The sequence below is a fragment of the Chiloscyllium punctatum genome, chromosome 3 (assembly GCF_047496795.1).
Source record: "Chiloscyllium punctatum isolate Juve2018m chromosome 3, sChiPun1.3, whole genome shotgun sequence".
NCBI lineage: Eukaryota > Metazoa > Chordata > Chondrichthyes > Orectolobiformes > Hemiscylliidae > Chiloscyllium > Chiloscyllium punctatum.
The window spans coordinates 19,919,919-19,934,103 of NC_092741.1; the positions used below are offsets into that span (position 1 = coordinate 19,919,919).

A 14,185-nucleotide genomic window follows, 5' to 3' on the forward strand; every position below is an offset into this window, starting at 1 on the left:
CGTTGATACACCGTATTAGCGTTGTTACACTGGATTAGTGTTGTTACAGTTGATTAGCGTTGATACAATGGATTAGCGTTGTTACGCCGGATTGGCGTTGTTACAATGGGTTAGCATTGTTACACCGGATTAGCGTTGTTACAATATATTAATATCATTACAATAGATTAGCGTCGTTACACTGGATTAGCGCTTTTCCACCGGATTAGGGTCGTTACAATGGATTAGCGTTGATACAACAGATTTGTGGTACAATGGGTTAGCGGTGTTACAATGGATTAGCGTTGTTTCAGTGGGTTAGCGTTGTTCCAATGGTATAGCGTTGATACACCGGATTAGGGTTGTTGCAATGGATTAGCGTTGTTACACCAAATTAGCGATGTTACACCGGATTAGTGTTGTTACACCGGATTAGTGTTGTTACACTGGATTAGGGTTGTTACACTGGATTAGGGTTGTTACACTGGATTAGGATTGTTACACCGGATTAGCGTTGTTACAGTGGATAACAATTGTTACACCGGATTAGGGTTGATACACCGGAAAAGGGTTGTTACACTGGATTAGCGTTGATACAATGGATTAGCGTTGTTACACCGGATTAGCGTTGTTACACTGAATTAGGGTTGTTACACTGGATTAGGATTGTTACACCGGATTAGCGTTGTTACAGTGGATAACAATTGTTACACCGGATTAGGGTTGATACGCCGGAATAGGGTTGTTACACTGGATTAGCGTTGTTACACCGGATTAGCGCTTTTCCACCGGATTATCGTTTTTACAATGGATTAGCGTTGATACACAGTATTAGCGTTATTACAATGGGTTAGCATCGTTGCATCGCGTTAGGGTTGTTACAATAAATTAGCATTGATACACCGGATTAGCTTTGTTCACTGGATTAGCGTTATTTCACCGGATTAGCGTTGTTACAGTTGATTAGCGTCATTACACGGGATTTGCATCATTGAACTGAATTAGCGTTGTTACAATGGATTAGATTGTTACACCGGAATAGCGTTGTTACAATGGATTAGATTGATACACCAGATTAGCGTTGTTACAATGGATTAGATTGTTACACCGGAATAGCGTTGTTACAATGGATTAGATTGTTACACCGGATTAGCGTTGTTACGCCGGCTTAGGGTTGTTACAATGGATTAGCGTTGTTACACCGGATTAGCATTGTTACAATGATTAGCGTTGTTACACCGGATTAGCGTTGATACACCGGGTTAGGGTTGATACACCGGATTAGCGTTGTTACAGTTGATTAGCGTCATTACACGGGATTTGCATCATTGAACTGAATTAGCGTTGTTACAATGGATTAGATTGTTACACCGGAATAGCGTTGTTACAATGGATTAGATTGATACACCAGATTAGCGTTGTTACAATGGATTAGATTGTTACACCGGAATAGCGTTGTTACAATGGATTAGATTGTTACACCGGATTAGCGTTGTTACGCCGGTTTAGGGTTGTTACAATGGATTAGCGTTGTTACACCGGATTAGCATTGTTACAATGATTAGCGTTGTTACACCGGATTAGCGTTGATACACCGGGTTAGGGTTGATACACCGGATTAGCGTTGTTGCAATGGATTAGCGTTGTTACACGGATTAGCGTTGTTACACCATGTTAGCGCCGTTACACCGGATTAGCGTTGTTACAGTGGATTACTGTTGTTACACCAGATTAGCGGTACAATGGATTAGCGTTGTTTCAGTGCATTAGCTTTGTTCCAGTGGAATAGCGTTGTTACAGTGGAATAGCATTGTTACAGTGGAATAGCACTGTTACACTGGATTAGCGTTGTTACAATGGATTAGCGTTGTTACAGTGGATTAGTGTTGTTACAGTGGATAGCCATTGTTTCACCAGATTAGCATTGTTACACCGGATTAGTGTTGTTACACTGGATTAGGGTTGTTACACCGGATTAGGATTGTTACACTGGATTAGGGTTGTTACACTGGATTAGGGTTGTTACACTGGATTAGGATTGTTACACCGGATTAGCGTTGTTACAGTGGATAACAATTGTTACACCGGATTAGGGTTGATACGCCGGAATAGGGTTGTTTCACTGGATTAGCGTTGATACACCGGATTAGCGTTTTTGCACCGGATTATCGTTTTTACAATGGATTAGCGTTGATACACAGTATTAGCGTTGTTACAATGGGTTAGCATCGTTGCATCGCGTTAGTGTTGTTACAATAAATTAGCATTGATACACCGGATTAGCTTTGTTCACTGGATTAGCGTTATTTCACCGGATTAGCGTTGTTACAGTTGATTAGCGTCATTACACGGGATTTGCATCATTGAACTGAATTAGCGTTGTTACAATGGATTAGATTGTTACACCGGAATAGCGTTGTTACAATGGATTAGATTGTTACACCGGAATAGCGTTGTTACAATGGATTAGATTGATACACCGGATTAGCATTGTTACAATGGATTAGATTGTTACACCGGAATAGCGTTGTTACAATGGATTAAATTGTTACTCCGAATTAGGGTTGTTACGCCGGATTAGGGTTGTTACAATGGATTAGCGTTGATACACCGGATTACCGTTGCTACAATGATTAGTGTTGATACACCGGATTAGCGTTGATACACCGGATTAGCGTTGTTACAATGGATTAGCGTTGTTACACGGATTAGCGTTGATTCACCCTATTAGCGTTGTTACACCGTGTTAGCGCTGTTACACCGGATTAGCGTTGTTACAGTGGATTACTGTTGTTACACCAGATTAGCGGTACAATGGATTAGCGTTGTTTCACTGCATTAGCTTTGTTCCAGTGGAATAGCGTTGTTACACCAGATTAGGGTTGTTACAATGGATTAGTGTTGTTACACCGGATTAGTGGTGTTACAGTGGATTAATGTCATTACCATAAATTAGCGTTGTTACACCGGATTAACTCTTTTCCAACAGATTGGTGTTACAATGGATTTGGGTTGTTACAATGGATTAACGTTGTTACACTGGATTAGGGTTGTTACACCGGATTAGGGTTGTTACACCGGATTAGGGTTGTTACAATGGATTAACATTGTTACAATGGATTAGCGTTGTTACTCTGAATTAGGGCTGTTACAATGGATTATCGTCATTACAATGGATTAGCGTTGTTACAGTGAATTATCGTTGTTACACCAGACTAGCATTTTTACAATGGATTAGCGTTGTTATAATGGAATAGCGTTGTTACAATGGGTTAGCATCGTTGCATCGCGTTAGGGTTGTTACAATGAATTAGCGTTGTTACACCAAATTAGCATTGTTACAATGGATTAGATTTGTTACACCGGATTAACATTGTTAGACCGGATTAGGGTTGTTACAATGGATTAGGGTTGTTACACCGGATTAGCGTTGTTACATCGGATTAGCGTTTTTAGAATGGATTAGGGTTGTTACCCCGGATTAGCGTTGTTCCAGTTGATTAGCGTTGTTACACCGGATTAGCGTTGTTTCACCGGATTAGCGTTTTTACACTGGATTACCGTTGTTCCAGTGGATTAGCGTTGATACACAGTATTAGCGTTGTTATAATGGAATAGCGTTGTTACAATGGGTTAGCATTGTTACATCGCATTAGGGTTGTTACAATGGATTAGATTGTTACTCCAGATTAACGTTGTTACAATGGATTAGCGTTGTTACACCGGATTAGCGTTGTTACACCGGATTAGCGTTGTTACAATGGATTAGGGTTGTTACACCGGATTTGGCTTGTTACACCGGATTAGGGTTGTTACAATGGATTAGGGTTGTTACACTGGGTTAGGGTTGTTACACCGAATTAGGGTTGTTACACCGGATTAGCGTTGTTACAATGGATAACGTTGTTACACCGGATTAGCATTGTTACAATGGATTAGCATCGTTATATCACATTAGAGTTGTTACAATGGATTAGATTTGTTACACCGGATTAACATTGTTAGACCGGATTAGGGTTGTTACAATGGATTAGGGTTGTTACACCGGATTAGCGTTGTTACATCGGATTAGCGTTTTTAGAATGGATTAGGGTTGTTACCCCGGATTAGCGTTGTTCCAGTTGATTAGCGTTGTTACACCGGATTAGCGTTGTTTCACCGGATTAGCGTTTTTACACTGGATTACCGTTGTTCCAGTGGATTAGCGTTGATACACAGTATTAGCGTTGTTATAATGGAATAGCGTTGTTACAATGGGTTAGCATTGTTACATCGCATTAGGGTTGTTACAATGGATTAGATTGTTACTCCAGATTAACGTTGTTACAATGGATTAGCGTTGTTACACCGGATTAGCGTTGTTACAATGGATTAGGGTTGTTACACCGGATTTGGCTTGTTACACCGGATTAGGGTTGTTACAATGGATTAGGGTTGTTACACTGGGTTAGGGTTGTTACACCGAATTAGGGTTGTTACACCGGATTAGCGTTGTTACAATGGATAACGTTGTTACACCGGATTAGCATTGTTACAATGGATTAGCATCGTTATATCACATTAGAGTTGTTACAATGGATTAGATTTGTTACACCAGATTAACATTGTTACACCGGATTTGGGTTGTTACATTGGATTAGCTTTGTTATAGTGGATTAGCATTGTTACACCGGATTAGGGTTGTTACACTGGAATTGGGTTGTTAAACCGGTTTAGCGTTGTTACACTGGATTAGCATCGTTATATCGCATTAGCATTGTTACAATGGATTAGATTTGTTACACCAGATTAACATTGTTACACCGGATTTGGGTTGTTCCAGTAGATTAGCGTTGTTACACCGTATTAGGGTTGTTACAATGGATTAGGGTTGTTACAATGAATTAGGGTTGTTACACCGGATTAGCGTTGTTACACTAGATTAACGTTGTTACATCGGATTAGTGTTGTTACACCGGATTAGGGTTGTTACAATGGATTAGTGTTGTTATACTGGATTAGGGTTGTTACAATGGATTAGTGTTGTTATACCGGATTAGGGTTGTTACACCAGATTAGGGTTGTTCCAGTGGATTAGCGTCGTTACACCGGATTAGCGTCGTTACACCGGATTAGCGTCGTTACACCGGATTAGGGTTGTTCCAGTGGATTAGCGTCGTTACACCGGATTAGCGTCGTTACAGTGGATTAGGGTTTTTACACTGGATTAGCGTCATTACACCGGATTAGCGTTGTTACAATGGATTAGCGTCATTACACCGGATTAGCATTGTTACAATGGATTAGCGTCATTACACCGGATTAGGGTTGTTACAATGGATTAGCGTCATTACACCGGATTAGCGTTGTTACAATGGATTAGCGTCATTACACCGGGTTAGGGTTGTTCCAGTGGATTAGCGTCATTACACCGGATTAGGGTTGTTACAATGGATTAGCGTTGTTACAATGGATTAGCGTCGTTACACCGGATTAGGGTTGTTACAATGGATTAGCGTCATTACACCGGATTAGCATTGTTACACCGGGTTAGGGTTGTTCCAGTGGATTAGCGTCATTACACCGGATTAGGGTTGTTACAATGGATTAGCGTCATTACACCGGATTAGGGTTGTTACAATGGATTAGCGTTGTTACAATGGATTAGCGTCGTTACACCGGATTAGGGTTGTTACAATGGATTAGCGTTGTTACAATGGATTAGCGTCGTTACACCGGATTAGGGTTGTTACAATGGATTAGCGTCGTTACACCGGATTAGGGTTGTTACAATGGATTAGCGTCATTACACCGGATTTGCGTAATTAAACTGAATTAGCATTGTTACAGCGGATTAGCGTTGTTACAATGGATTCGATTGTTACTCCGGATTAACGTTGTTCCAATGGTATAGCGTTGACACACCGGATTAGTGTTGTTACAGTGGATTAGTGTTGTTACACCAGATTAGCGTTTTTACACCGGATTAGCATTGATACACAGTATTAGCGTTATTACAATGGGATAGCGTTACAATGGGTTAGCATCGTTAAATCACATTAGGGTTGTTACAATGGATTAGATTGTTACTCCGGATCAATGTTGTTACACCCGATTAGCGTTGTTACAATGGATTAGCGTCGTTACATCGCATTAGGGTTGTTACAATGGATTAGATTGTTACTCCGGATTAACGTTGTTACACCGGATTAACGCTGATACACTGAATTAGCGTTGTTACACCGGATTAGCATTGTTACAATGGATTAGGGTTGTCACACCAGATTAGCATTGTTACAATGGATTAGGGTTGTCACACCGGATTAGCGTTGTTACAATTGATTAGCATCGTCATATCGCATTAGGGTTGTTACAATGGATTAGATTTGTTACACCGGATTATCATTGTTACACCGGATTAGCGTTGTTACACCGGATTAGCGTTGTTACACCAGATTAGCATTGTTACACCGGATTAGGGTTGTTACACCGGATTAGCATTGTTACAATGGATTAGGGTTGTTACAATGGATTAGCGCTTGTTACACCGGATTAGTGTTGTTACACTGGATTAGTGTTGTTATACCGGATTAGGGTTGTTACAATGGATTAACGTTGTTACAGTGGATTAGCATCATTACACCGGATTAGGGTTGTTCCAGTGGATTAGCGTCGTTACACCGGATTAGGGTTGTTACACCGGATTAGCGTTGTTACAATGGATTAACGTTGTTACAGTGGATTAGCGTCGTTACACCGGATTAGGGTTGTTCCAGTGGATTAGGGTTGTTACAATGGATTAGCGTTGTTACACCGGATTAGGGTTGTTCCAGCGGATTAGGGTTGTTACACCGGATTAGGGTTGTTACACCGGATTAACGTTGTTACAGTGGATTAGCGTTGTTACACCGGATTAGGGTTGTTACAGTGGAGTAACGTTGTTACACCGGATTAGGGTTGTTACAGTGGATTAGCATTGATACACCGGATTAGGGTTGGTACCAGGACAGATATGACCACAATTTACTAGACTTTGGTCACAAAATCCTACAAACCCCTTAATGGCCTTCAGGGTGAGTGGTGAGTTATAGAACATAGAAAAGTACAGCACAGAACAGGCCCTTTGGCCCACAATGTTGAGCCGAGGTTTAATCCTAATGTAAAACACAGTAACTTAACCTCCACCCCTCAACTCACTGCTATCCACTTGCATATCCAGCAGTCGCTTAAATGTCCCCAATGACTTTGCTTCCAACACCACAGCTGGCAATACATTCCATGCATTCATAACTCTCTGTGTAAAGAACCTACCTCTAACGTCTCCTTTATACCTTCTTCCTAATATCGTCAGACTATGACTCATCGTACCAGTCAATCCTGTCCTGGGGAAAAGTCTCTGACTATTGACTCCATCTATTCCTCTCATTATTTTATACACCTCGATCAGGTCTCCTTTCTTCCTCCTTCTCTCCAGAGAGAAAAGTCCGAGCTTATTCAACCTTTCTTCATAAGGCAAGCCCTCCAGTCCGGGCAGCATCCTGGTAAACCTTCTTTGCATCCTCTCCAAAGCCTCTGTATCTTTCCTATAGTAGGGCAACCAGAACTGGACACAATATTCCAAGTGTGGTCTCACCAGGGACTTGTAGAGCTGCAGTAAAACCTCGCGGCTCTTAAACTCGATCCCCCGTTAATGAAAGCCAAAACACCATATGCTTTCTTAACAACCCGAGCCACTTGGGTGGCAACTTTGAGGGATCTATGTACTTGCACACCCAGATCACTCTGTTCCTCCACACTGCCGAGAATCCTGTCTTTAATCCTATATTCAGCATTCGAGTTCGACCTTCCAAAATGCATCACTTCACATTTATCCAGATTGAATTCCATCTGCCATTTCTCAGCCCAGCTCTGCATCCTGTCTATGTCGCGCTGCAGCCTGCAGTAGCCCTTTATACTATCGACGACACCTCCAACCTTTGTGTCATCTGCAAATTTACTAACCCACCCCTCAACCTTCTCATCCAAGTCATTTATAAAAACTGCAAAGAGCAGAGGCCCAAGTACAGAGCCCTGCGGGACTCCACTCAACACTGACCTCCAGGCAGAATACTTTCCATTGACAACCACTCTCTGCCTTCTGTCAGCCAACCAGTTCTGAATCCAGATAGCCAAATCTCCCAGTATCCCATACCTCCTGACTTTATGACTGAGCCTACCATGGGGAACCCTATCAAATGCCTTGCTGAAGTCCATATACACCATATCCACTGCTCAATCTTCATCGACCTGTCTCGTCACCTCCTCGAAGGACACAATAAGATTTGTGAGGCATAACCTGCCCCTCACAGAGCCATGCTGACTGCCTTTAATCACACTATGTTTTGCCAAATAGTTATAAATCCTATCCCTCAGAATTCTTTCCAAAACTGCTGACCACAGACATAAGACTGACTGGTCTGTAATTGCCAGGGATTTCCCTATTACCCTTCTTGAAAAGAGGAACAACATTCGCCTCCTTCCAATCCTCTGGTACGACTCCCATGGAGAGTGAGGAGGCAAATATTCTCACCAGAGGGTTAGCAACTTCCTTTCTCGCTTCCCAGAGCAGCCAAGAATAAATCTGGTCTGGCCCTGGGGACGTTTCAGTCTTAGTGTTTATGCTTATGCTTATCAATCTGACTCCTGTCTCTCAGTATAGGCTGACCTCTCAGTCTGTTGGATGGATAGACAGTATTTTCCAGTAGCACCCACATTCCAGAGGGTAACATCTGGTTGTCGTCTTCCTGGCGTTCAACTAGAACTCGCTTGTGGGGAAAGGATTGGAGACAAATTACAGAAAAGCTCTCTCGCTGCAATCAGTGAACCTCAACTGTGTAACGGTATCGATAATCCCTTCTGTGTTCTTTTTCAGGATTCTGATTCTCCAAGACACTCCACAGCATCCAACAGTTCCAACCTGAGCAGCCCGCCCAGCCCCATCTCACCCCACAAGCCACAGTCACTCTTGTTGGAAAACACAGAGCACGTCAGCTGGGAAACATGAGATTGCTCAGCTCTGGAAATTCTAACAAATCAGCCCTTACTTCTGTCTTGCTGCACCCAGTCCTACTCTGCTGTTCCAACCTGTGCCGGGCTATTGCTGCAGATGCGTCAAAAAGGCACCAGAAGTTTATGGATTCAGGAGCAAGGCCTGATCTCGTAAATCTATCTCTCACGCACACGTGCGCGCGCGCGCACACACACACACACACACACACACACACACGTATAGACAGATTGGGCAGGTGCTTTTGCCTGCTGACCCCATCATGTTTCTCTCTCTCTCTCTCTCATAAAAAGAGGAAAAGCAGATCTCTTGCCTCACACAGCAACATCAGCTGCTCTTATAGCGTCCTTGGGAGTGTGACTTCCTCTGATTTTTAAGAAATGGGATCTTGGTCATAAATTGTATAGCTGATGTTTAAGGTGTTGTTTCTCATTGCAGCTTTATAGCCAGTTACTTTCTCAAAGAATAAACAGGACTGGGGGGGATGGTCGGGTGCAGATGGTGGAACGCAGCCTTGATTTTCTATCATCACTTCCATTGGTTCCAACAAATGACAGAGGACATTCCTTTCTGTCAGAGTGTGATCAGGCTTCTTTTAATTATTATTTTATTCTGCAATAATATGTGTACATCTGCAAACAAATCACCAAACCTTATTTTGCTAAAAGAAAAACACACAAAAAAGTTTTTTTTTTGTGATATAGAATATATATAAAGTATATAAATATATATATATAAAGTTGTGTATAGTTTTACTTGTTGAAATGGCAACTGAAGGAAAGATTACTTTGTGTGTGGCGTCACAGTCCCTGCTGGTAGATTCTTTATATATAGTTCTTCAGTGTAGTATCCAAGATGCAGCTGAAATTTAAAAGTTTAAAAAACTGAAGATGTGGAGGCTGAAATGAAAAGTTATGGGCACTGTACTTCAGTAAATAAAGTACCAATTGTAGATGGTCATTGATTTATGTTGCATGTTGCAAAATTTAAAACGACTGTGCACTAGTTTAAGGCTCTGCTGAGTTCAGGGGAGATCTGTTGATCCAGTTTGAATAAAGAATGTCCCTTTTTGTAGTCACTCGAAGGCAGTATTTGATTAAACATCCAGATATTAGAGCAACATTATATATTTTTTGTACACTACACACAGCTGACTTGCTGGGGAAGGTGGAATTAATTACCATATCAGCTCCTTGTGTCTGCTTTGCCAAGTCCCTCCCCAGATATTTATGTATTGTTAGACTGAGAAGAAACCTGGGAGTCATTCAGCATGGGATACTGAACGCTCTGATGGTTAGTTTGCTTTTTTGTCAGTGAACGATTCCTACATTCCCTTTGTATATTCCTCAAGCCCAACAGTTCCTGCTTTTGTCAACCTCTACCCATGTTACTGTCTGCACCTGAGGAGGGCAAGAGACATAAAATTTACTGAGGAGGCTTGAGTACGTTAAAGGGTGTTTAATGCACAGCCAGGTTTGACAGTAAGCATTTCGGGGCTGGTCAGAGTTGTTCAGACAGTGAGGGAAGGAAAAGAAAACTCCCTGCATGAGATGACTGTGTAAAAACAAGGGAATCTGACAGCTGCCTCACTCCGTACGGTTACGAAAGCTCAGAGTCCATTGTGTAAAATAAAAGGTGCTTTTGTTTTTAAAGAAATGATGTGAAATTTGAGATGAGTTTGCCTCTGATTTTAAAAGTGCAAAAAAAATTCTTCCCTGATAGCTGTCACTGTGTTGCATTTTTGTTTCCGTGGCAGAACGGTGTTTAAATGAGATTAAAGCGGAAGAGGTGGGTACAGTCCTGCTGCTCAAGTTCCCACATGTACAGATACAAAAAAGACAACATGGGAACTGTCAAACTCTGACTGTGCAGAGAATTGTGAGCAAGGGGACGGAGGAGGTATTTACTACTAACTGGTGTTCCATGGGGACTGACCTGCCTTTCAATATAGCAATTTCATATCATTTATTTCCAAGAGTTTTTAAGGTCTCCCCTCCCTGCCCCCCCACCCCGACCCCCTCCCCCCACCACCTTTTTGTAAGATTATTGTACAGTTTTGCATGTGTTAGATGTAATCAGTTTTTTTTAAATCTTTTGGTTTAGGTTAAAGGCTGACTTCACTAAATTAATTGCTTGGCTTTATCACTCAGTTTTTGCCCTTAATGTTTTTAGGGGTTAATTTGTAAGAGGAACTATTGCTGATTGTAGATTCTTTTGCACAAGAATATTTAAGGTGGGCAGTCTGACTATTAAAGACCAGCCACCATTATTTTATGTTGGTGACACACACTAAATATTAACCAAGACTTTGATGTATTTCAATAAAACAGGGAACTGTTCCAAATGTGGCTGTTTTTGAATTGTTATTGCTTTTAGGGTAAGCTGTGGAAAAAAAAGGGGCAGACTGAGTCAAGCAGCTCACTGCTGTGGCTGCTTTGGGTTGGTCTGAGAGAGTGGAAATTTTGGTTTTAATAAAGGAAGTCAAAATTCAATGTGTCTGTCCTTGCAATGCCTGTCTTGAAGGTACTGAATCCTGCTAGCACCTCATTCCTTTCACACACACTGTGGGGTTTACAACAAGGATGTGTTGTCTGCACACAGAGGACAGGAGAGTTTATGTTCTTCCTGGGTGCGGACAGAGACCAGTCTGTATGTGTAGCCCCAATGAATCAAGGACGCCAGAAAACCCTCTCAGTTCTCTGTCTTGGTTTTGGCCTCACTTTGAGGATAGCAAATAAATTATAGACATATCTCTGCTGTTTAAGAGTAGCTGTGATTTGTAAAATAACTCGAACACCTTTCACAGGGTTTTCTGAAACATTTGAAGCATAGGGCACTGTCTAACTGGAAACAGCAAGCTCCCATAAACTGCAGTGAAATTAAAAGCATAGAACAACACTGGAACTGGCCCTTTGGCCCACCATTTCCAATGTGCCATTCTTAACTAATCCCATCTCCCCGTACATCGTCCATACCTCTGCATTGCCTGTCTGTTCATGCCTAGATATAATCACTTGATCAGTTGAGGAGTAAATACTGTTAGATCAGATAAATCAGAGGTGACATTAAGCTTGGTAACTAGTGCAGATTAGAGGTGGAAAGACTGACCAGGGTAAGGATGGTCTATCAAAAAGTCTCAAGTAGGGTGTTACCATTTCTAAGAGCAGCAATCAACATGTGTCAATACGTATGTTTTAGGAGACTTCTAAAGTTATAGAACAGTGACTATAGAGGAGGGACAAATCTAAAGGCAGTAGGTGAGGCAAACGCAGAAGGTCACTGAGTATTGAGCTGAATATGAAGTGAGAGTTGGTCAGAATGTGGCAATGTACATGGAGCTCAGGGCTGATGATTTCAGAGGCTCCTTTCTGTGGTGGTTGTGGAGTCCTGCCTAGAAATCAGTGTGGAGTATTCTAAACAAGTATGTAACACAAAGCTGCCTTCTGGTGATTGTTTAACAACCATTATTAGACAATAGATGCAGGAGTAGGCCATTCAGCCCTTTGAGCCTGCACCGCCATTCAATATGATCATGGCTGATCATTCCCAATCAGTATCCTGTTCCAGCCTTATCTCCATAACCCTTGACTCCACTATCTTTAAGAGCTCTATCCAATTCTTTCTTAAATGAATCCAGAGACTCATTAATAATACTTAGACTGACAGCATGCATTTACTGAGTAAGAAAGTGAATAAACCTTCAACTTTAAAATTCCATAAGTGAGCTCTGAGTGAGGCACACTTTCAAGGAATGTATTGAGAGGAGCCTAATTAAGAACTGGCTGAAACTGGATTCTCATTTAACTGACTGAGCTAGGCCCTTTCTGTTATGTACATATCGAAGTAGCCAACTTAGTACAACGTAGCACTTGACTGTACAACTTACATTAGAGTCATGTGCTCATTGGTGAGCACTTCTAGTCTTTAAAAGCAAAGTCTTTAGTTTAGGTATCTCTTTTACTCATTCTTAAAATAGCTCATTGAATGGAAGAGTAACAGTGTGGGGGGAAAAAAAAAGGAAAAAGCAGTCTCCAAAGAGATACTTTGAGTATAAAGAATATGGACACCAGCGTTTTCTTCATTCATTCGTGGGATGAGGGCATCACTGGCCAGGGCAGTTAAGAGTCAACCACATTGCTGTGGATTTGAAGTCACATGTAGGCGAGACCAGTTAAGTGAATTAATTCATACCTTAAATATGACTGAGACAGCAGGTTAGGTGAAGTGCTGCAGCTGTAACGTGGAACTGATGGACACCTCAGTAAACACATCTGTACCAAATGTTCTCAGCTTGGACCAACTTCAAATCAGAGTTAAGAAGCTGCAGACATTACACTGTATCAGGGAACAGGTAAGTAACCCAGTCTGCTCAATGAGATGTCGGTGGTGTAAAAATCAAACACAAGAGGGTGTGATTATAGATGAGGCAGACAAGGGGCCCCCAAGGGGTAGTCCATAAGAAACCTTGTTCCCTGCAGTTGTCCAGCAGTTAGGGGTTCTTGTAGTGGCAGGGGAAGGTGCCAGGAGAGGGTGGCTTGGTGGGGAGCGTGGACCTGTCCAGGTAATCACAGAGGGAACAGTCTTTACAGAAAGCAGATGGAATGGGGAGGGAAATATATCTCTGGAGGTGGGTTTTTTTTTTAGGTGGTGGAAATGGTGGAGGATGATGCAATGAATATGGGGTGGAAGGACCAGTGAGGGTCTGTCCTTGGTGCAGTTTGAGGGCAGAGGTGCAGGAAATGGATGAGATGCACTAGACACCATCATCCAAGTGGGAGGGGAAATTGCTCTTTTTAAAAGGAGGAGTCCATCTGTGTTCGGTGGTGGAACTGGTCCTGGAAGCAGATGCAGTGGAGGTGAAGGAATTGGGAATACAGGATAGCATTTTTGCGGGAGTCGGTGTGTTTGCAAAAGATGTTAATGTTGAGTCAGTCATTGTTGATGGAAATGGAGAGGTCCAGGAAGGTGTCTGAGATGTCCAGATGAATTTAAGATCAGGGTGGAATGTGTTGGTGAACTTCTTGTGGGAGCACAAGGTGGTGCTTTGGCAGTCATCAATGTAGCGGAGGAAAAGGTGGGGAATGGTGCCGGTGTAACTCCAGAAGATGGGACTGTTCTACGTAGCCAATAAAGAGACAGGCATAGCTGGGGCCCATGCTTTGAATCCTCCCACATCCTCCA

At 42.1% G+C, this 14,185-nt stretch overlaps 1 protein-coding gene across 1 annotated transcript in view; it reads left to right on the plus strand.

The window, feature by feature from the left end:
- The window catches only part of LOC140456550 (serine/threonine-protein kinase MRCK alpha-like), a 567,354-nt gene extending 555,858 nt beyond the window's left edge, over positions 1 to 11,496 (plus strand). Inside the window, 1 exon segment of the mRNA XM_072550745.1 lies at positions 8,870 to 11,496. Coding sequence (XP_072406846.1) covers positions 8,870 to 9,001 — 132 coding nt within the window. The 3' untranslated portion in view covers positions 9,002 to 11,496.
- The last annotated feature ends 2,689 nt before the right edge of the window (positions 11,497 to 14,185 follow it).